Here is a 24,546-nt window from a genome sequence, read left to right as displayed (position 1 = left end):
TTCTTGTTGGCTAGAAACATAAGATTTGCCCTTGACTGCACACTTGGAAACTATGATTCCTGGGCATAACACTCGAAATTCTTGATTAAGGTAAGAAACAATGCACAAAACAATCCAATATAATAAAATATGAGGGTAGACAGCACCAGAGGGGAATATTCTCTGAGCACCGATTCTTCATTGCTATGTTCAGTACTGCACTGATAATATTAGCATGGGCAAAGGTGCTGCATTTGCTTGCATCTACCTATGAATTACATAATTGTTGGCTGTTATCAGACTGCTTCTACCTCTGCTGAAGATTTTTTCCCTCAGCCAGGGGCTGTCCATTAACTTCACTAGAAGCAGGCTCAGCCTTCCACAGCATTCCATAATTTCGAGCAAATTATGTTTTAGAAAGTAATCATTGATTCCTGAGATTTGACATAGGGTAGGAAGAGCTTTAGAAGTGGCTTTGAATACTCTTAATTAGCCCAAGAATTACAGGCTCATTCCTCTTTTATGCTGCCAGTACAAGCATTTATCTCAACTGATTTCAACAGAGTTGCTTCTGTTTTGCACTGGTGTGAGAGAACAAAAAACCCCAGGTTGGATAAATTGTTAACAGCTCTTTCATACTGCCTCTTTATTACCAGATAAAACTTTGATGAAGGACACTCACAGAAGATCAATATGAGAAACCACATAAGACCTGAATTTTATGCTACCGGCTGATACTGAAAATCACAGAAACAAGTATTTGGTTTTGAAGTGCTTACTTAAGCCAATGATTAGTTTGGTGCTGCTTTTCCTGAAAGAAATATTTCACCTCTAGACACGTACTGCCTCCTGAGTAAAGTTACTCCATGGCTCTGATTGCAGGGATGCAGGAAAGGGAACAGAGTGCAGTTGTTCATCTAGTAATGAGCAACTTCATCTGACAACCTTCATTTGAAGGAGTAAGGACCGATGTTCGTTTCTCTGCTTCATGAGGGTGCTGCTCCTGGCTGATGTGGTGGACTGCTGTCAGCATCCTAGAAGGCTCCATGGGAAAGGCTACATGTCTCAGGAAGGAAACTAAGGACTTTGGGGAATTTTGGGGTCTTCCAAAAAACTAGGAAATCACCTCATCAACAGCAATCTTCACCTGTCTAGCACAGAGCTGTGGGGTAAACAACAAATGGTATTGAACTAGCCAGTAATATACTATCTGTGAGCTAATATAGCTCAGAATATATTCACTACCAAAAGTAAATTGAACATTTTCCTTGAGATTCACTTAGATAGCAGTGTTTGTTTATATAGCGGTTTATCTGCGCATGAAGAAGTGAGGAGTTAAAGTGCAACTGCAATCACATATAGTAAATCCAATTTATATTAATATTCCTCCAACCTAATAGCTGGCAAATACACATTTCTGCACTTCTAGCAGTCTGACTTAATTTGTTTCTCTCAAAAGAGCAAACATTTTATCACAAGTTTGTTGTTTGGTTTTTCCATAAAAAAAACCCAAAAAACCAAAACAACCCAAAAAACCAAGCACACCAACACTAAAGGTTACAGAGGTGGCTACTTGTAGAAAGATTACTCTTCACACACTTAATCAAGACCATCATGCTTTACTTGCTTTCCTCCAACCTTTACTAAAGCCATCCACAGACTTCGACATCCGGGCGTTATGAAGTGGAAATGCCAGTGCAGGAAAATGCTCTGATACAAGTGAGTCTTGGTGACAGGCTTAATCCCAAACTCTTTGGAAACTCAGTTGTGCTCCTTTTTATTCCTGAGATAGGTGTAGAGGGCATCCAGCCCACCCTCGATGACCTCAGGGAGAGGCTGGGACAAAGGGTTGTGGGTGATGTGGAGGCCTTTGTCCATTGGGTTCCATGCGATGCGTGGCAGCTGGTGCAGCAGGTAGAGGTCATCTGGGACCGTCTGTATGGCATTGTAATCAACATTTAGTAATTCCAGAGTGGTGATGAAGCAGAGAGACCGAGGCAGGATGCGTATGTTGTTATTCTCTATGATAAAGATTTGCAGATTGACCAGATACTGGACACTGTCTGCGATGTTTTCAAGCCTGTTGGACCCTAGGTGCAAAAAGTCTAAATTCCTCAGTGCAAAAACACAAAGGGGAATTTGCACAAACCTGTTGTTACTGAGGTTCAGTTTCCTCAGACTTGTCAGGTCGCTGAGGCTCAAAGGCAGTTGAGAGATGCAGTTGTGTGAGAGGCTCAAAACCTCCAGCTTCCTGCACAAGCTGAGCTCTGCTGGCACTTCTGTCAGGCAATTCATATTGACGAACAAGACCTTCAGGTTCCTCAGCAGCCCAATCTCTTTAGGCAGATACTTGAGGCAGTTGCCATCCAAGTTCAGCACTACTAGCCTGTCCAGTTTCCCCAGCAAAGGAGGAATCACCAACAGCTGGTTGTGCGAAAGGTTCAGTTTCTGCACCTCGGGCAGTCCCCACAAGAAGTCAGGTGTGTTGGTCATCCCTTTCATTATAAGGCTCAAGCTGACATAACGCAATCCCTGTTTCAGCAGTGACTTGGGCTCTTTACCCTTTCCCTGAGAGAAGAGCATCTTCCCATGCAGGCAACTTTGGACCTCTCCTCAGAAAACACATGCTTCTTCGCCCCTCGTTCTTCGACTGCTCAGTTCCCATAACACCCTGGATCCCTCCTGAAAGATGAAGTGAGGTTTTCTTCCCTTACAAGTGCTTACACCAACAAGCAAATGCCAACAGAGGATGACAGGTTGCAGGAGGCGGGAAAGTCAAAGCAAGGAGACAAGGAGGAGCCTGTGAAGTGCATCTCGGTCCACTGGGGCTGTTTCCATAGCTGCTGAGGGGAAGTTTCACTTCTGGGGGCTCATGTTGGTCTTGGTGCACAGTCTGTAATGAAATACTTGCTCCTGACTTGTGAGCAAACCTGTTCAATTCAAACTGAATGCCACGAGGCAGCTGTCACTGTCATTTGGCCTGGGCTTTATTGGACAGATATGTATCTTCACTGGAAAAAGGTCACAAGGATGCTGTATATAACTTCACCATGTCAGCTTTCTTGGCTATCTGGTTCATACCATGGCTACAGGACAATTAACAAGAGTGACTTCAAAAAACAAACAAACAAGCTATAGAAGAAAACAAGCAAAGAAAGAAGCCATCATTTCAATTCAGATTTAAAGGACATTTTCCCAATTATTTTTATTTTTATGTTCCTGATTTCACAGAGGTAGTTACCAGTCTGCCAGAAAACTCTGCACACTGCAAAAATGATGGTACCTTTCTTGTGACTCCTTATTTTTTGTTCACTTAAAAAAAAAATAGAAGGGGGGAGGAGGTGTAGAAAATGTTAATGCTCATAAAAAGTGTTTACTTTTACATCCCCTTTGAGGTTAGGATAGGCCTCTTTCTTTTCCAAAAGGGTACCACCCTCACTGCAGCAATGACATTTTCCAGTGGTATCTGAGCCCACTTGGATGACTACTTGCTACCCACATCGCCAACTGTGAGCAGTCATTCTCACAGTTCTGCCCAAATTACTCTGTCCTAAATGTCCTGTGCTGCTTTCACATCTATTAGCAAGAATCTGGGGGTCTGTAATCTTTTGTGCCACTTGACATTCTTTTCCCCATAAACTTTCCTGTCTTTCTGTGCTATTCAGGGGTACAGGGGGTCTAGCAGTCAAATAGCTCAAACTATAAATGACATTTAACTCCAGGATAGAGGGACTGATCTGATAGGAAGGAAGGAGTGAGGTACAATAATACCCAACAACAGCTGAAGCTAGCTCTGCTGATGACAAGAAATTGTATTGCTACAGGAATACACAGTGAATTTAAACTCAAAGAGACCCTAAAAAGGATATGCCAAAACTGCAGGCACTACTTAAACGAGGTGAAAATTGCAGCAAATAGTACAGGACTTTCAGGGCTTTTTGTCTCCAGTGGATCTGTGGTGATGGAGTTGCTTTGCTGCTGCTGCCTGCGAGATTCGGTGATGCCTGTACCACTCCCAACCACCTAATTTCAGAAAGCGTCACCCTAAAACCCTGCATTAGCTTAGATGTGCGAAGCTGCAGCTGGGAGTTGGGGCATTTCAGCTCTTTAGAGTCAATCCCTGCAATCCCTTCTTACTGCCAGTCTTTTTGGGTCCCTTACAAAGCTGTACGTGATAGGGAAGACAGTGGAGAGGGGATGTATCTCTGTGGTTGTGCCTGGCAAGCAGGGTCCTACAACAGGAGGGAAGACAGGTCCACAGCAAAAAGCATGAGATGGTGGCAAGCTGAGCAAGCTGACAAAACATGCACCTTAATAGGGCTGCATGGCATAAAATCAGCTTGTACTGAGCCTGGTGTATTGCTTTCCCCGAGTGCCTGGACAAGCCTGAAAAGGGCTGAAGCCAGTTGTAGCCGTTTGGTTAGAGCGGGTTGGCAGCCTGATTGAGAGTCCCAGGTCTCTCCCTCACAAGCACTTTCCACCAATACTTGTCAGTTTACAAACAAATGATATTAAATTCCATGCAGCCATAAGCTCTGACTCAGTATTCTTGTTAACCATCATCCAAACGTGCTGCCCCAGAGAGACAGAGAAAACCCTGATGCTGTAGACGGAGTATTGGCTCGGTGGGGAGAGGAAACCCAACAGCAGGCCAAGCTCAGCCAGATTTGGCCTTGCGTGACAAGGGGACCTAAGGCTAAAATGCAGCCCTTCAGTCCAAGCAGGTGGAGAAGCAAAAATGAAGGCCTCTCATGAGTCCTGACTCTGGGTTGTCTGCCCAGTTGCTGTTAAAAATGCACCTATTATAAGACAGCCTAAATGGATTTGAACAAGGCATTCTTTACTGCAGGGAAGAAAAAAGCCTTTTAGAGAGCATTTACAAAGTTAGGCATTTCCCTTTTAGTTACACTGCTGTAATGAGGAACCTGCCACTGCTCTGCCCAGTGGCCAGCACCACTCTCTGTGCCTGGGCTCACACGTGTGCCCATGTCCCCACGGTTGCTTCAGAGCTCTTCCTTCTGGAGGTTGCTTTTAGTAACAAATGAAAACAAAACACAAAGGAAACACAGTCTCCCTGTAGTCACAGTCTGCCCCCATGGCTGGCCAGATATTTTTGGATGAGAATGTCGTCCCCATCTCCAAAATGCATTAGAATTCACTGCTTGGGGACTTGGCAGGGTCTGGTCCAGCCTCTCAGCACAGAAATACCCACTTTTTAATAGCATGACTCAGCCAAAGTGCTCTGGTTTTTTTTCCCCTGCTTTTGCATCACACCACTGATTTGAAACTATGACTGTGATATAGCCCAGCACAGTCTGGGTCAGGTTGTTGTTGGAAAGCTTCACCCGGGGCTCTCCATCAAACAAAAATGCTTGCTCTGCTTCAGTCTCACAGCATCTCCTGCTATTGTACTGCTGTATCTCCACTGCCTGTCAGGCAGCAGCAGCAGCAGCGGGGCTTTAAAAAAGAAATTCCACATCTGCAGCTTCCATTGTCCAGTTCCCTTCCTGCCTCCATGAGTGCTGTAACCACTGCATGAAACAAAAAAAAATAACCATTTCCTTTTCTTTGTTCTCCAACAGAAAAACAGGCTATTGAGCACGCTTGCAGTTGGGGAGATGGGAAACTCTGATGTAACCAAATAAATTCCTTTCTCAAAATTGAGATAATAAAACCACAGTGGCCTCATCTGGACATCTCAGGAACTAAATTTCTGAACAAAAGTAGTCCCTTATCAGTTGGTGTCCTGGGCTGGCTTTGCCCAAACACTTTTCAGTTCCTTTTTTCTCCGAGTTGCCTGCTGCCCTGCCCTGTGCTGTGAGAATAGATTGATTCTTTTGGGCTGCTCTCAGGTAGCTGGCCCAGTGAACCACTGACCTATGTCAACACAGCCTGCAAGAAAGCAGAAATGAATTTTATGCATGCAAGTTTGGTAGGAAAAAACCTCCCAAAAACCCTCAAGCAAATAGGTGAGATCTGCATGATGTATTATAGTTGAAAATTGTTCCATGGATTAAACAAAGATGTTAGTGCACAGGGGGAAAAAATGACGCAAAACTTGCTGAAGAACTTTGTAGTCTAAGTACTCTAATAAGAGAAACTGCACTACTAGGAATGATAAAAAACCTGGTAAGCTGACAAAAATGACAAGCTATATTTTCTGATGTTCTTTGACAATGCAAATTATTAGATTTTATTTTGAAGGAACAGAATTGTCAGCCCTGAAAAAAACTGTAAGATGAGTGCACAAAGACCTGGAATTTTAAAGTCTATTATCTATGGGCTCTTTTATTTGCCTGTAGATTTGGAGTCTCTTGAATACACTTGGGAAATATTTTCAAGCTTTTCTTTGCAGCCAGGTGGGGGGCTGGACAATTGCATTGTTTTTAAATAAAAGTTGAGACCATCACATAATCACTTTTCCAGAGGATTTGAGTTTTTAAGGAAATACCCAACAGCTCCTAATGAAACCATAGCTGTCTGGACACACTGAGTTTAAATTTTGTTTTCCTGCAAAACCAAATTCTTTGTCTTTTAAACTGGTGAGCTTACAATAGATACTTACAGTTTCATCATTGTATAGATATGATGATGAAACTATACACTTTGCAGTTATTTTGAAGCAAATTTCATGTTCTCTATGGAGTCAAAATCCCATAGAGTTTCTCTGGCTCAGCTTTATTAAAAAATGTATTATTATAACAAGGAATATTTTAAATCTTTAAGCATAGCCTTTTCTAAAATGCTGGGAAGTTCAACCTATGCTTTTTGAGAAGAAAATTTCATTTTCATTCATTGCCCGGTGTCCTTAATAAACACCTGGTTAAAAAAGGGTGCAGAAACTACCTAACCTAACTACCTAACTGCCTACCTGTAACAAGAAGGATGCTTTGGCTAAAAAGGCTGAACTTGTTTCAAGTTCAGAAGAAAGCAACAGCCGCACTGCAGAAATATTCACTACAAATACAACTGCAGCTCCTGAATCATCTTCTCTTGTGCTGTTCCTTTCTTCTAAAGTAAATAAAGAGTTTTAAAAGCATCAGTGCCATGCAGACTGTCAAAGATATCCTCTGGTCTTAGTGCTAAGAAGGCAAATTTTGTAGGTTTTTAACTACTTTGTATGTTGTTGGTTTGTTGATCTTGCAGCTATTCCGAAATACTAAGTCAAATTTCAAAGGCAAATTGAGATTTATGAGATGTGACACAAGACAGGAAGAATTCTTAAGGCAATTTCAGATTTCCTGTTAATTTGTTTTTAATTATGTTGCTGTTAACAGCCTTTAATGACTGCATGTCCCTGGAGCTTTCCTGGAACGCTTTAGTAAGGTCCCATGTGGAGCTGCTGGATTGCCTGACCCATGAAGAATTGGACCTGGAGGTGAATGACTGCCTGAGCAGGGGCTCATTTAACAAGAGCTTTGGCAATGTTCTTTTCTGCAGACCTCTTGACAGAAGATATGCTCAAACTATCCATATTTATTTATGGAATAAAAAGAGAGAGACTGAGTTTTGTGGGTGTATGTAGACTAAAACTGACAGGCTCAATTCCTGCTGGTATTCAGTGGCCAAAGCAACTCTCATGTTAGATGTAATTACAGGAAGTTGTATTTCTTTTCTACAAACTCACTGGAGTATTTTGAAATTCAAAAAAATGCATAAATGACTGGTTCATCAGCTCCTACTTCTGTCACAATTTCCTTGTGTGTACACAAGACAAATAGCTGGTCCATCTGGCTATGTTAAACAGAGGCAGCCCGTGATCCTGCACTGCAGTTATCACCCGTGTCCTCTGGGGCACTGGCTCATCCTGTGCCTAACACAGTTCTCCCAGGCACCACCAAAATCCGCTTGCTTTAGCTGTTTTCCCTCTCCTCTGCAGGGAAAGGACAGTTTAGCACATGGACATGTCCCAGGGTTCACCATCATCCTCAGGAGTACACTGAGGGCCCTGCCCTGCTTTAGTCATCAGTGCACAGCCTCTGTGTCTCAGCTTTCTCCTCCTCTTATACAGAGTGTGGTGATAGATTTGACACCATTTGTAAATGTATTTGAGGTCATTACATGGAGGATACCATTGCAGTATAGAAAGCATTTGCTGTTCTATTATTCATCACTACATTTATGAGCAGTCACATCTACATTCATAAACACCCATAAAATAGCTTGTACCTGCCTGTTAGCAATATGGATGTTTGCTAAATGCTACTTGTGGTCTGTGGCTTTCCAAATCAAATTGAAAAAAAAAAGTTGGAATAGATTCTCCAAACTGGACAAAATAGGTTTTAGTGTAACTAACTGCTGCCACACCACCTCTGCCACAGGTACTCTTTTTCACAGAGCTCTTGAAGGTAATTTTTTTAGATTTCATTTTGTTAGATTTCGAATGCATCATGAGAAAGAAAATAGCATTCTTGGAAAGTAGAAAAGAGTCTGAATTCTCCTTGCCTAAATCTAATCTGACCTAAAAAGAGGTGTTTCCTGCCTTGCCTCCCAGGAGTCAGATCACCTAAGTGCCCATCACATGCCTGTTCAGTTGGCCTTCACGCAGAATGAATTGATGCCTGCCTGCCTGCCTGCCTGGATGACAACTCCTCCCAGACTTATTTCAGTGCCTGGAGCAGAGTCGGTTCAGCTGTGGTGTACAACCCACGGCTCTCCAAAGCATCCTGTGACCAGGGGCTATATGTCACTCTGGGATGAGGGAATATCCCTGCCTCTCCTAAAGCTGTTGCTCAAATTAGCAGGGTTTTCTTAAACATGCATGGGCGCAGAGAGTCCAAAAATAAGTATGACTGTAAGGTCTGCTGGCAGAACTCCCAGTCCCTCCTCCAAAGACTGCTTAAGTATTTTACATTTAATGGGTCACTGTAGTTACCTACTTTTCTGGAATCTGATAATCCATTCTCTGTTCTAGAAATAAAAGGCAGAGATGACTCTGAGGGTCCTGGGCAGAGAGAAGTGTTTCCATGTGGTACTAAGTATAGCACCTGTGGTTTAGAGACAGATGGGATTTAAGCTAGACCATTAATTCAGCATTATCTAGTAAAAGTCTTACAGACTCTTCCTGCTCAATCTGCCAATATGCTGATTTTGATAGACTTTTAAAAATAAGTAATTCTCTCCAGGCATTGTTAATGTCAATGTGTCTGTGTCCTGGCTCCATGGGGTTCTGCATGCCACAGTAAAGACCAGGTGACTGAATGTTATTTATGGCAAAGTTAATTGCTGCTGTGCACCTCTTTTATATTCTAATTGCTGAAGTGTGTTTCAAAATGCTGTTGTATCATAAAGTCTTAAGGGAGAAAGCCAGAGGGAAATTATAAACTTATTTTAGAAATAAAATCTGACACCAAATGGTCCATCTTTTTGTGCCTGATTTTCTGTTTAAAATAAATGCATGCTTCTCCAGTTGAAAGTACAAGCCCTTTTTATCTTAGTCCTCATGAAATTTGGCAAATCAGTACTGCAAATCAATGTGGCCCAGTGTGAAGGGGTTTAGATATTTCTATCCAGAGTCTATTACAATAATGATGCAAAAAAGAACTTAGGAAATAATTGAATCAAAGCTGCTGTGGAGCCTTAATCCTAGATGCATGACTCTTACACGGATTTTACTGATATAAGAAGAAACTCTGAATTTACTTTTGTATGCCTGACAAATGATAAACCAGAATCTAATTAAAACTCCCTGAAACACATACCAGTGTCTCAGTTTGGGATTTTTCAGAGACATTATCAAACAAAAGGGCAGACAGCCCTCTAGACATTTGAAGACTCAGTGCTGACGATTAATAGCTTGACTTTTAAATTTCCAAGCTCTAAGTTAAGGCAACATATTGATGCTTAGATTCAAGGCCTTGAATGAACAAATAAAACTTCTCAAGCAATCAGTAAAGCAATGTATCTTGCTATTATTGATATGACAGTGATATGTGAAATCCTATGAAATAATATGGATCACTGTATGGTCAAACAAAGGCTGGTGAGATCTGAGTCAAGTTGCAGTTAAGGGGAGCTAAGGACATCCCTCAGAGCACAGCCTAGTGGCAGAAGGTATAGCCTGGTGGGTGAAAAAAAGCACATGAAAAGTAACTTGCATTAAAAATTATCTTAAAAGTAATAAAACAGACCAAATCAAATGGAAAATAAGATCTTCAAGCTGAAGTACAGGCAAAAGAAAAAAGGGTACCAGCAAAAGAAAGGAGAAGAAAGGCCCACCAATAATCATCCCCTCTCTTACTTTACAACCTCTAATGAGCAACTTCCCAATAGAGAGAATCAAACATGAATCTGTTCTGTACCTGAACATCACAGGAGATTAATTGTGGTGTACAACCACGGGGTTTCAGCACTTATGGGATTGTGGGCAGACAGGATATTGTAGTTAATGATTCCACCTGAGGTGGAATGACGGCATATTCAGCAGCCGTGGAGGTAAGTCGAAGGTGAGCTCTGATGCTCTGATGTGCAGCCAGGTCAGCTAACAACAAGGCAAGCTTTTTTGAAAAGGTGGAAAATGATGTGTGCCAAATGGCAATACTGAAATTTAAGAATGAGATTAAAACAGGAGGTTGGATTGGGGTGAGCAGGGTGAGAGGCTGGAGTACTTTATTTTTAATCTCATCTTTCTGGACCAGGGAAGATAACAAGCAATATTTGCAGAGGATTTGAAACAACAGTGCCAGCCTGGGCATTTGTCATGAAAATTTACTGCACACAGAGCTCAATAAACTGGTAAAAGGCTTTCTATGATATGGTTGCCTGCAAGATCTGGATACTAGACCTGGTGACCCATATTGTCTCTTCTCATGCTGCGGTCTTAAATCTGACCTCCTCTCCTGAAGTCTTCAGCTCCCCTACATGTGCAAAATTCAGAAGCCTTGGTTCACAAGCCACTGCATTCACATTATCTTTGGTGCTGATCTGCACGTTTTCTTCCTTAATGCTTTTCACTTTTAGTTTATTGGATTTGAACAAATGTAGGCAATTAGAGGAAAATGCAATTATAAGAGTTGCAACCAGTTGTTTTCCAAGTGATAAGGAATCTCATCTATAGCCAGGGCTGGGTGCAGGCATAAACTGGGCTGGTGGTCTCAGAGCAAAATGCTGGCAGATGCTAGCAGGTTACAGTCTTCTTCCCTCCCTCATCCATGGAAATGGATTCAACTTTTCCAAGGCTAATGAACTTTGCTAAGCCATTTCACGAGTCCAGGCTGAACATACAATGCATTACAAATGTCTTAACTGAGTCTGTTTGCCAATCAAAGGATGAATATACATGCATAATCTTTGTCAGATATATCTAACCAACAGCCTGGAAGCCACCAGTGCTCTGGAATAGAGATTTTGGCAGCTTTGCTTTAAAAGCCACTGGTGGAATGGAGCAGCAAGAAAAATATTTCTTAATATTCTGTTCTTACCTACCACTCAAATGATGTTGTCATGATACTGCAGTAATATTGGGTAATATATGGTGACAAAGGAACAGTGATATTCCCCCACTGATAAGGCAGACTGAACATTTGTCTGCAGCCACCTGTTCTTGAACTTCTCTAACTGCACTTTTTCATTGTCTCACTCTGGAGCAAACTATGTGCAATACAGGTGGAAAAGGGCTAAGTGCTCTTGCTTGGATGGAAACTGATATGAAAATAGCAAACATTGTATGCTACCTGACATAAATACTAATGTAAAAATACATCACCTTTCCCCCAAACCCTCACTTTACATCATAAATGAAGCATAAGCAGACCCTAGAAAGATTGAAGCAGAATGTCTACTGAATTTATGATTAATAAGCTTGTCAAGTTTTATAACAGCATCCTTATGTGGACACAGCTAATGGCCTTAACATTGCTTCCAGAATCAAAATTGAATGGTTGAGCAGACATAGCCTCGGGAAGGCCCACAGTGATAAGGGAACCATCAGAGAAAAGAGGCGTATGCATTTTTCAACCTGTCAAGTGAAAAAAAACACAGATGATGATAAGTCAAGGATATGCCCTCTCATATTTGAGTTGTCTGAATGTATGTGCTAAACAAGACTGCCTCCTAAACAAGAGGGAGAAGGTGAATGTAAACAGCAGAAAACTACACTCACCCAAGAGCAATAATTACTGGCATTTAAATAGGGACAGAGTTGTTTTGTGCTGCTTAAAGCTGTTGTGAATTGCTGTAAGCACAGAAAGAAAGAAGCACACAAGTAGGTGTAGCAAAAAGAAGAGGTCAAAAATTTTAGATAAAGCAACACATAGACTTAAGAATGATGTAGATTTTTTGGGAGGATTTCACCTGCCAGTGTTATCAAGGGCTCTAGAAAACATCTCAGGCCCCAGGGGCTAAGCCAGGCTATAGGTGCTGAGAATTAGGAAACTGTAAACCGGGGAACAGCCTAATGACCTGCCAATCTGATGTAAGTTCACCTTCCTCTGAGGCACCAGCCAGGTCTCATACAGAAAGACTCAGGTGCCCAACATATTTTTTTCTCCTTCTAATTAGCAAAATGATATGTACAAGTATGGACATAGAAAAGCACTGGACATGGCATGTTGTCTTTCAATATTAGTAGTTGCTGATATTCTCCTGGATCAGTCTTCTGGGAAGTACAATAATGGGCTAGTTAGAGATGTTACTTGTGTCAGCCTAAACTCTCCCTAGTAAATCTCATAAACAAATCCTAGCTATTACTATAATACTTACATGCTTTATTAGTTTTCAAATAAATGCTTTCAATTAAAAAAAAAATGCTGTAAAGGTAGAAGTCATAAATTAAGGGGCATTCTCCATTAGCTGCAGTATACAGCCATAACATGTCCTTGCAGAAATGGTGTCTGTATAACTTATTGAACCATCCAGGCAGTCACTGAAGAGCACTGGAAGAGAGACGGTCATTTGAATTGTCCGTGTGCAGCATATAACATCTGCTGCAAAAATGAGAACTGATTTTGTAAGAGATTCTGTTGCTATGTAATAAGCACAGCTCTGCACCACTGGTTTGTGAGATCGTCAGCTGTGATAGACTAAGAGCCTCTCATTTCATAGCCCTGCAAACTTTTTTCCTCTTTGCTCTTATTAAGAAAGCCTCAGCAGTTCCCTCCATGTTTTCACCACAGGCCTGACCAGCGGCATCCAACAGTGCTACAGAGACAGTTTTTTCCCACATAGCTTCTGAAAGGCGTTTGTACTCTCTGATGCAATCAGGGCTATATTTATTCCACTACTATACGTACAGCTTGTAGGAAGTACTATTTTCCACACTTACAGCTTAAAAAAAAAAGAAAGGAAATAGAATTAGGCAAGACACTGCAGCAGTAACCCCCAGGGTCCTCCTAATGTGCTCCATGGTGAGTCCTTCTCAAGCCACGCATGGCCGTAATTTCCACTGCATAGCTCAGCTGAAGTGTAGGCTTTGGCAGCACCGTGTTTGCTACAGCAGAGCTCCAGTTCCTGATCTGTTCTGACTTGAAGGCAAGAGTGGCCCCTCATGAAGACATAGTTCCTGAGACATTTAGGCCATATGGGGGCTTCTAATACAAGTGCTGACAGATGAGCTTTGTTTCAGACATGAAGAATATGTGCGATACAGTGATAACAGTGAAAAAAAGAGTCCTAAAAAAATAAACATAGTGCTAAGTGTTACTATGACCTCTGGTTATATCTCTTTGTAGGTGCCCACTATCTCATAAAGTATAGAGCTACAATGTATATTTCCAGGACAATTACTAAAATTCCTATGTTCTAGAATTGAATAACATTTTTATGCAATCCATTGCATTTAGATAATCTGAGAACACCTGTGACTGTGTGAAGGTATTTTGTATTCTGGGCCCTTAAGCAGACAAAAATATTTTCTAAACAAGAGGCCAAATTCAGAATTAATGTCAGTCAAAGATGTTTATTTTGGAAGTCACACCTGTTAATTCTCAGCTGGAATGTGACCCTCTGGCTTTGCATCTTAAGCATTCACAGGTAACTCAAAGTCAAAAATGGGGGAGCTTTCTTTCAGGCTTTTACTAGCCCATCATCACAACCCTTCCATACTTCTGACACTGGGAAGAGCTCTGTCTGCTGATTAATACAAAACTATGCCTGTACAGATAATTTCCTTTTATTTAAACTCTCTGTTGACATTTTAGTGGCAAATAAAATCCGTTGAATTTGCTCAGTTTTTGTGGCAGTTAAGACAGAAATCTGTGAGTCTCTGCACCGTGATTGAACAGAGATTTGCACACACTCCTGAAGTTGTCAAAGGTACATGGTATAATTTATTAACTGAAAGCCCATTAGTTCATGACAAAAGCAAGGAAAAGGAGACACAGTATAAATATTTAAAGTATTAATTCAAAGACTTTTAAGGAACATGCAGATGACACTGGAGTATAGGAACCAGGCTTTGTGTGAGGCTTGCCATCACAAGATTTGTTTGTGAGATTTCTCCTCTCTAAACCACTGAGCATTCTAGCAGAGCATAAAGAAGCTATTGAAATACTTCATTAGTTATATAAGAATAGGTACCTAAATATAGAATCATAGAATCATAGAATGGTTTGGGTTGGAAGGGACCTTAAAGATCATCTAGTTTCAACCCCCCTGCCACAGGCAGGGGCAGCTTACACTAGACCGGATTGCTCAAAGCCCCATCTAACCTGGCCTTGCCTATATACCAAAACATACATACAGTTCAGTAGCTGTGATTTTATTGTTTGCCTCAAATGATGGTGTGATTAAAATATGTCCATGATGGGTCTTTTCAGGAATACTCTAATTCTGCTTGCATTCAGGTTAGAAAAAGTAAGAGTTGAAGCCAGTTATAATACTGTGGCATGTTGTCAGAGTATCTTTGATGTTGAAACTGGGATCTTTAACATTGCTCAGTGGCTTACAGCATTGCCCCACTACTGTCTCTGACTGTTCCTTGCTTCTCCAGCTGGACTGGGGCTGCCTGAAAAGGATGGCCACATGCCTCTTTTTGAAAAGCTAAGAAGCCACGGCATGTGCTTACTTTGCTGTTTGCAAAACAAGTGAGGCCATTTGGAAACACTCAGAAATACAACGTTCATCACTGTTGAGCAGATGTGCTCAGGTCCAAAAGCAGCATCTGGCCTGCCTTTAAATCATGTCCCTATTACAGCTGCCTCTTCCTCGTCTGCCACTGGAGGTGAAGAAGGCAAAGCCTGGGCAGACAGAGAACAGGCAGCACAGACATGCTTTACCTGTTGGCACAGATGTGGTTGAGAACCTGGTAGCTGGGAGCAGAACGGTTGGGTACTTCTTGTGACCTGGCGCCTTTACTCTGGAGGGATTACTCCTGATTTAACTGTGCAACTCCCAGCTTACATTCCTTGTATCCATGTGACTCTGGTGGATCCCACTCTGCCTTTAAAGCAGGTGCATTTCTGCAACTCCAGCACTTCTGCAAGAGGAGCTTAATTAGCCACTACCACCACCCTGTACGCTAATCCCCTCATCTAGTCACTGACTATTTTCTACCTCTGCCCTGTGAAATCTTGTCCATAAAGTAGAAATTTGGGACATTGGCTGTTCAGAGAACAGAGGGAATCAGGACAGCAGAAATATTAGTGCTCCAAACCCATTTCCTCCCAGTGCCTCAGCCCTGATTCAGAAAGATCACTTTTAGAGATAAAAGGATAATTCAATCATCATTTAGTTTCTCTTCCTCTGAGACTTCCAGCCAGGAATGATGTATTGAAAATTGTCAAGATAGCTGTTATGTTTCAGACATTCTTGGAAAGGCTCTTTTATAACACGTAGCCAATTCACATGGGCACGAAAATGAACTTTATTTTAAAGATAGGTGGTTTAAAATATGTATTAGAGAGAGAGAGAAAAAAAAGACATTTGAATTTAAATTGAACAGCTATTAGCTTCCCTAGATAATCTTTTTAGTAACAACTGCCTATTAATTATTTACTGCTAGCTAAAGATTTGATATCAAGCAAATTCTTTGGATTTTATTGGCTTCACTGCAGTCACTGCTGCAAAATCTGGCATGTGGTAATTCCAAATTCCAGGCCCAATTATTCACTTCTTTTTTTTACCTGTGGTAAAGTTAAAACTGACTTTAATGAGAGATTTGCTTCAGTAGGGGATGTGGAATTTATTGTCAGTATTACACAAAATATGTAACGGTTAAAGCCGTTACCTTGGCAAAGCAATCAAACCCATGAACGTCGACGGCGTCCTACTTGCCAAATGCAAATAAGCTAGTTCAGAATGATGCCAGTAGAAGCTCAATATCAGAATTTTTCAGGGAATAAAAGGCTTCACAAAAGATGTTTTTCTTTGTTTTTCAAAGAGATGAGGCTCATGGCATTTAGATGAAGCAAGAGATAGATACAATAGATCTACCTATAGGTAAGTGGTGTGAAATGCTATAGCTGAGAAGTCCCCATTGTACTCACATCAATTTTCAACCTTGCACATTAGCTCCTGCACCCATCTGCTCCCCTCTCCCATCCACCTTTCTGCCATCTTCTCCGGACTCTGCTTCTTACAGAAATGCTGTCGGGGGAGCAGTATGTGAAATAAGCCTGATACTGTCAATCTTCAAGCACTATATGCATGATGAGGACATTCAGGCAGCAAATAAGTTACATAAAATTAAATGCATAAAAGTCATACTTTATGAAATAAGCTAATGCTAAGCTGTTCAGGAGCAGAAAGACTACCCTACAGACAGCCTGTCTCATCATTTTTTCCACCAGAGTGACTGTTTTGTCTGCCTGAAGCATCCACCCAGAGCTGGCCAGCCTCCCACAGGGTACCATGGGCCCCAGCCTGCAGCGGCCAGCAGCAGGCAAAGTGTGACACTGCACCCGGGGCTTCGGGTTTGCTTCTTGTAAGGTGTGGAAAACCCAAAATGTTACTAGTACCGAGGAAGCTAGTGGGCTCTGCTTGGCAATACGTGTTGCATTAATTTCATTAACATGTTAAAGCGGGCGTTAGTAGGAAAGGAGTTCAAGGTTTTGACTTGCAGGTTTACAGTGCCATCCCGTGGCTACTTTAAATGACTGCAGAATAAAACCGGGAAAACTTCGACTTTACTGGAGGTTACACTATTTAGCAAGATTTTTGGATTTGAATGAAACAGAGCATAGGTTTGAAAAGTGAAATTACAATAAACTGATTAAATGTAATTTATATGACAGGCTAAGAAAATTTGGATTGTTCAGCCTGGAGAAGAGAAGGCTGTGTGCAGACCTCATAGCAGCCTTCCAATATCTGAAGGGGGCCTATAAGGGTGCTGGGGAGGGACTCTTCATAAGGGACTGTTGCAATAGGACAAGGGGTAACGGGTTCAAACTTAAACAGGGGAGATTTAGGTTGGATGTAAGGAAGAAGTTCTTTATTGTGTGGGTGGTGAGGCACTGGAATGGGTTGCCCAGGGAAGTTGTGAATGCTCTATTCCTGGCAGTGTTCAAGACCAGGTTGGGCAGGGCCTTGAACAACCTGGTCTAGTGGGAGATGTCCTTGCCCATGGCAGGAGGGTTCACACTAGATGATCTTTAAGGGCTGTTTCAACCCAAACCATTCTATGATTCTGTATTTTTAATAACTAACTTTTTATTACAAGTATTTACTTTTTAACATTTTTAAGTACTTTTTTAAACTTTTTAAGTACTACTTTACTTTTAAAGCAAATCTATTATGTATATTAGTATTAAAAATTCGATTAAAACCCCAATTAAATATCCTGTAAGAACACAATCCACTAAGGCACCGCCTTGTCACAAATAACTTCACAGCGTCTGAAAATTGAACTGGTGCTAAAAAAAAAGTCTCATTAGGACATTCTTAACCTACATGTTAATGATCTGGTTCAGGATTTAAAGTTGTTGTTTTGTTGTGGTTTGTTGTTCTTTTTTTCCCTCTATGGTCTTCTGTTTGCCTTCATTGTCATGCCAATTAATTGAATCTTGTGTGTTTTTTGTGTCATCAGCTTACAGAGTTATAGAGTACTTCTGCAATGTTATAATAGAAAGTATTCACCAAAAATCACTGTGTAAACTCTATGTGCTGACTCATTGGCTCATATTTAGTCCCTCTTTGAGAGAGCTACTTTCAACCGTCTGTAGTTCCTGATATTTTAAAACAAATCCTACAGTAATAAAGCTGATTTTCCTATTCCTTGATGACATTTATAAAAAAACTTTTAAGTTTGCTTGGCTGTATGCAATACCAGTCAGGGTTTTCCCTTCCCGCTACTGAAAAAAAATGAAATAAAGAGAGAAATCAGTGGCTTCACAGGCAGCTTAAGATGAGCTACAGAGGTTATCTGCAGGCTGATGGTGCCTCTAACTAGGGAGGTGTGCATTCCTGAGAGTACCTGCAGTGGGTCACCTCAGGCTGCATGATAGTGGAAGGGAATGGAGGAGAAGTGATTTTTTGCAGATGGGGAAGAATTTTAATTGCTACTTGCAGGATGACACCTGCTCCCTGACCAGAAATGCGGAGGAACAGTAAACACAGCACTACAGTGTCGCTGCAGATAACCATTGGCTGAAGCTTGATAATGTTTTCATTTATTTAAACACAAGCATTTCTTGATTGAAGTCAAAGACTAGCTAGAGAACTTACCTCCTAAGCTCTCAGCTCATCAAACTGATTGGCTTCGTGTCTCGTCCTCCAGAAGAAACCTGTAATTAGCAATGGAGTTTACAGAGACACCACCTTAGTAAACACAGCCTGACGATCCATCCTTCCATTCATCATGTGTATAACATTTACATAGACAGTGTGGTCTCTTCTTGCTGTGCAATTCAGATTCTAAACATTTCCAGTATCTCATGAATTTTTAATTATAATTCTTTTTAAAGTGGAGCTGATATCTTGCTAGATATTAAAATATGTTGAACTGTTTCCTCACTGCTGAGCGTTTGTTTACACAGCACCAAAGGGACAGCAAAGACTACCGTCAGGCTTGGTAGCATTTAACACTGACTTTTCACTCAAGTAGAAAGGAATCAGAAAATGAGTTCTAGTCAGTGCAATTTAACTTGGCAGTAATTAAACTAAGATTGCCCCATAAACTTTGTCCTTTTGCCCATATTTATTCATGTATGAATTAATAGAGCATCTGATTTCCCCTATTTTCCAAGTCAGGCTACTCTTTCAACACAACTTAAAGGCAGATTCCTGTAGTTAGTTCAATGTAAGTGTATTTAATTCAAGAATCATATGCTTCAAATAACGCAGAGTTAATTTCAAAGATAAAATGTAAGCATTAACTCTTCTTCCATTTTATACATTCATGGTAATGTTTGAGCAGCAGAGGATCTCTCTAAAAAGTATTAGAAAAGTGAAGCACAGGGATTTCCAGACTACATTGTCCTCTTTTAATCCACTAGTGAAAATTCAGTTCAAATACATGTAAGGGTACCCATCAGGTAGTACGAAGGCACATTCACCTGCTTTTGTAGACAGGAAGAGTTAGTGCTGGTTTTGAAATGATGGTCCCTGAGTCTTACCTTAGGACACTCCTACTGTTCCTCAAATTAGGAACCTGATGTAGATCTTTAGATTATTATTTTTTAAATGGCTTTTGATTTCAGTCTTAGGCAGAGCTAATTTCTTGAAAATTGGAAGTGATAAATTATTCAGTTTGCTAATAATGGCTTTCCAGATAGGTGTCAGGCACTTTTTTGCTTTTTTAAGATTAAAAAATAGCTCACATTAGGCACATTTTTCCTCCCACGTTAACAAAATTAAATTGCCTCTTGAATTAGATTCTATGGCAAATTTCTATAACAGAAGCTTAAAACTGACATCAAATTCATGTGTAAGTGTATAAATAAATGACTTCATTTTAAAAGCTACAGAAGACAACTGGAGATGTTCATTGTTCCACAAGTTGGGCTAAGGTCATCTATTTAAGCTCCTGGCTTTCACCTTCTGCTTTCTCAAAGCTTTGATTCTTGCATTATCTGTAGATATCCTACTAAAAAGGTGATGAAACATTCCTAATCTCACATTAAGATACCTTCTTTTAACGCAGATTTTACACAGGCAGGTATATGTGTCTGGGCAGCAAAAGCTCGGCACTTGCTGTTAAAAGCTCAACCACTAGAACAACGTAGATGTCGTGTGGATCTTTTCCCACTTGCATACCTGACTGCACTTGAGAAGAAATGCAAATTCACTGAAGAAAAGAGCAGAGGGTATGATTAACTGATTAACTCCAATTTAATTCTTTTTTTTTTTTTTTTAATAAGTAAGGAAAAATAGTCATAAATCTAATCTGCTCTCACAAATTAATCATGATTTAAAAGTATAAGCTGAGTTATTCTATAAATTCTCTATCCATTCAGAACTATATGAGATGTTAGAAGCACAAATTAAATGCCATTCAACTTGCATATCTCTGTGAGGTCAAAGTCATATTCTCTCCCCTTCCTAAGAAAAATTTGGAAGTGGTGGGTTTGCTTCAAGTCCCACAAGTCCAAGATCAATGATTTGAAGATGATTGTAAGATTTTCCCTGCTCTTAATACTTGTTCTTCATATTAAGAACATAACTGTGGCTGTTCCTTTGCCTGCATGAGTCACTGGAGCCTTCAAGCTCTTGCAAAGTTTCTTTAAAATATAAGGAAATGTCCCAAGCCCAAACTGGGAACAACATCATGGAAGGGTTGTTGCTGATAACCAGTAGTGATGGTATAGTATTCCCTATTGGCTATGGGTCCCAGTTTTTTCAACAAATAAAAAAATAATGTGAATTTACTGTGATTTTGGGGGAGGAATAAATTTGTCATAAAAGAGTACACCATCCAATCATTCCTGTTGGACAATAATCAGTTTCCAGCCTGTGAGCTGTTCACAGAAAACATGCTCAGTCTTGCCTTCAATACCGTTGATGCTGATGAGTCAGTTCTAGTAGGAAAACAGCAAAAACCTATCAACAGAAAAACATCACCACTTATTTTGCAACGTGGAACCTATCTCCATACCATGCCACCCTCTGCAGGCATGGCTTCCTGCTACCCAGTACCTCTTGCCGCCGGCATCTCCTGCTTCGGTAGTCAAGAACAGACAAGAGTTACAAGAAATATCTCCATAGTCAGGAGCCTCGGCATGATCCAGGCATGCAATATGTTTGCCACAATACAGTGAGATAGTGTCGTATTTAATTTCAGAATTATCTGGGACAACTATGCTGCTTGCATCGTGTCTATCTGATGCTGCATGAAAGCAGGGTTCCCAGGATGAAGAGATCTAAGAATTACTCATTAGTCTTCTTATTCTTATTAGTATCTCACTATTAAATCACTTTTATTACATAATTTGGCATTATGCCATTCTTACTGAGACTAGGGAAGGACCTTGCACATTCCCCATGCAAGAACAGCCAGTGACAGTGCTTCTGTGCTCTCCTAACTGTGCCCACATCTCCTCCTTAGCAGGGCTGTTGGCCTCTTCGCTGCAGCCCCCAGAACCTTGTTCCCAGCAGACTGGCAGGAGGTAGGTGGACCCACTGCCTTTAGCATCTGGGATAGATTATGGCTCGTAACAGGAGGGGGTGACTGAGTGTTCAGAGCCCTTTGAAAGCCTGGAGGAAAGGGTACCACTAAGCCTAGTTGCTGTCAATGTGAGGGACATGGAAGTGCATGAAGGTGGGGGGATATACCAGGCATGGGCAATAGCCCGAGGATTAAAACCCTTCTATGTTATGGGACGTACTGTTCTGGGAGCAGAGTAGGAACTTACAGTTTCCCATTTTCCCATCAACCAAGCCAAGTGCAAGGTCCTACACCTGGGTCGGTACAACCCCAGGCACAGCTACAGGCTGGGTGGAGAACAGATTCAGAGCAGCCCTGCAGAGAAGGACTTGGGGGTGGTGGTTGAGGAGAAGCTTGACACGAGCTGGCTTCAGTGTGCGCTTGCAGCCCAGAAACCAACCGTATCCTGGGATGCATCAAAAGAAGAGTAACCAACAGGTCGAAGGAGGTGATCCTGCCCCTCTACTCTGCTCTCATGAGATCTCACTTGGAGTATTGTGTACAGTTCTGGTGTCCCCAACATCAAAAGGACATGGAGCTGTTGCTGGAACAAGTCCAGAGGAGGGCCACGAGGGTGATAAGGGGGCTGGAGCACCTCCCTTATGAAGACAGGCTGAGAAAGTTGGGGCTGTTCAGCCTGCAGAAGAGAAGACTGTGTGGAGACCTCATAGCAGCCTTCCAGTATCTGAAGGGGGCCTACAAGGATGCTGGGGAGGGACTCTTCATTAGGGACTGTAGTGGTAGGACAAGGGGTAACAGCTTCAGGCTTAAACAGGGGAAGTTTAGATTTGATATAAGGAAGAAGTTCTTCACAGTGAGGGTGGTGAGGCACTGGAATGGGTTGCCCAAGGAAGTTGTGAATGCTCCAACCCTGGCAGTGTCCAAGGCCAGGTTGGGCAGAGCCTTGGGCGACATAGTTTAGTGTGTGGTGTCCCTGCTCATGGCAGGGGGGCTGGAACTAGATGATCTTAAGGTCCTTTCCAACCCTAACTATTCTATGATTCTATGATTTTCTTTCTTCCGTTCATACTTTTTTGCATCCAAACTGTCCGGAAGTGCCTGCTTCTCCCCAAAACCTGCCCTCCTCTTCGGTGAGCGCTTAAATCTGGTCAACTTCTGAGGTCAGCGAAACTTGTACCATGAAGCAGGGAAGCCCTTTGAGGAACCTAGCACCCCCAGGGGCAACTCACATGGTGCTTTTGCTGGCCTGGCAGGAGGGATTAAATCCACTTGTGCCTTTTCTGCTGCCCTGTGACAGCTCTATGCAGGCTCCTGGAGCAGCTGTTTACCAGATTCCTCCAAAACAGCAGATTCTCTTTAATTCTCCTGGAAGCCTTTGTCATCTCAGAGCTAAGCTGTCGTAACATATATTCCAAGTTACAGCTGGAAATTACTTTCAGGATTAGAAAGGGTAAAGACTTTTGCTGCCAAAGCAGACTGTCAGGCTACCAGCTGAGGGACACCAAGAGGGTTCTAGGAGGTGCCGTGGCCTACGCTTCTGTCTTTGGGTTGCATTTCCAGCCTGTCAAGCTGTGGAGGTGGTGTCTCTGCTGAGAGGAAGTTGTGAGCAGGGTGTGCTGTTAAGGGGTTTTTGCTTTGAATTTACTCCTCTCTTTGGTCTGTCACAGCTCAGATTTAGTAACTTCTGGACATACTTCTCTGAGGGAGGGAGAAAAACACTTGAAAGGTTCTGGGGAACAACTGAAGGGTTATCTAAACCAGCTTTATTTGTGGATGAATGTTTATTAGAGGCAGACCGGCAGTTTACTGTATTGGTTTTTTCCTCTGATTACAAGTGATAATTATTTCCAGAATGCTTTTTCAGAACACTTTAGTGGTGCTCATGAGATAATGGGACAGAGAGGAAAACTGGATAACAAGCGTGTGCGAAAGACCCCTACAAAAACCAGCTAAAAATTAAAGACCCTATGTTGTAGAGTACAGCTATTGATAAAAAACCTTACTTAGCCATTTAGTGTAGTTCTGAGTGGGATTAGTGACTGGCTGTATCAGTGCACCTCCTTCTGAAAACGGTTCCAAATTCCCTACCCCAATTCCAGCACCTACTGTGCCAATGTATTGTGTCGCTGGTGTTCGCAGTGTAGAAATCATAGAATTATAGAATGGTTCAGGTTGGAAGGGATCTTAAAGATCAGCTAATTCCAACCCCTTTGTCATGGGCAGAGACACCTTCCACTAGACCAGGTTGCTCCAAGCCCCGTTCAACCTGGCCTTGAACACTGCCAGGGATGGGGCAGCCACAGCTTCTCTGGGCAACCTGTGCCAGTGTCTCACCGCTGGAATTTTTCCCCCACTATGCCCCGATATGTGGTGAGGAGAAAGGATCATTTGAGAGTGGGATGGGTGGTAAGGTGGGATAGCGGAATGTACAAGTTATTAAATAGTATGGATGAGGAAAAGCCTGGCACCGCTGACAGCTACGGGTGCCCCTACTGCCCTCTGGGGTCAGGAGGTGACCTCATGCTCCTGAGGGGCCTGAAGGGAACCTGCCATTAACACAATAGTTCTGCCTTAAGCACAGCAACACAGACAAAAGCTGAAAAAACATATTTGGTGTTCACTTGGAGTTTACTTAGGTGCAGGATAGCAGAGCGGCTCCATTCAGACTCTGTGTATTTGGGTTTTCTCTCGTTCGAATTTTCCCAAACCTCTGTTTTTGCCAAAGGCAGTGTTTTTATCCATAGGCTGGTATCCACAGATGGCTAGATTAACGTACTCATTTTGTGCTACATTATCCTAAATATTAGGATTTTCCATCCCTTTGCAACTGAAACACTTAGCCCTTTCCTAATTCATGAAAACTGGTGAAAGAGAAAACAAGATTTTAAGAAGTTCCTTAAAACTGCTTCTCTGAGTATTATCTGTGTATTTACAGACAGCTTTTTTCTTGTTTTACACAGCAAACTGGTTTTTTGTTTTGTTTTATTTTGTTTTGTAGTAAATTTAATTAGCAAAACTTCTAAGTGTGAGGCATTCAGAAATTAGCTTTCCTGAAGTTTGTGCCATTTCAGTCTTTCTTTTAAGCAGAGTTG

At 41.7% G+C, this 24,546-nt stretch overlaps 1 protein-coding gene across 1 annotated transcript; it reads right to left on the bottom strand.

The window, feature by feature from the left end:
• Positions 1–1,740: 1,740 nt before the first annotated feature.
• Positions 1,741–2,792, bottom strand: LRRC30 (leucine rich repeat containing 30). Its single transcript, XM_010016080.1, is given in 3 exon segments — positions 1,741–2,547; positions 2,549–2,701; positions 2,703–2,792. Coding segments are annotated over 3 exon segments (1,050 nt in total).
• Between the last annotated feature and the right edge of the window lie 21,754 nt (positions 2,793–24,546).

Source organism: Nestor notabilis, unplaced genomic scaffold (genome assembly GCF_000696875.1).
Source record: "Nestor notabilis isolate BGI_N333 unplaced genomic scaffold, ASM69687v1 scaffold23496, whole genome shotgun sequence".
Lineage (NCBI taxonomy): Eukaryota > Metazoa > Chordata > Aves > Psittaciformes > Psittacidae > Nestor > Nestor notabilis.
This window is presented reverse-complemented; position numbering and strand designations above follow the sequence as displayed.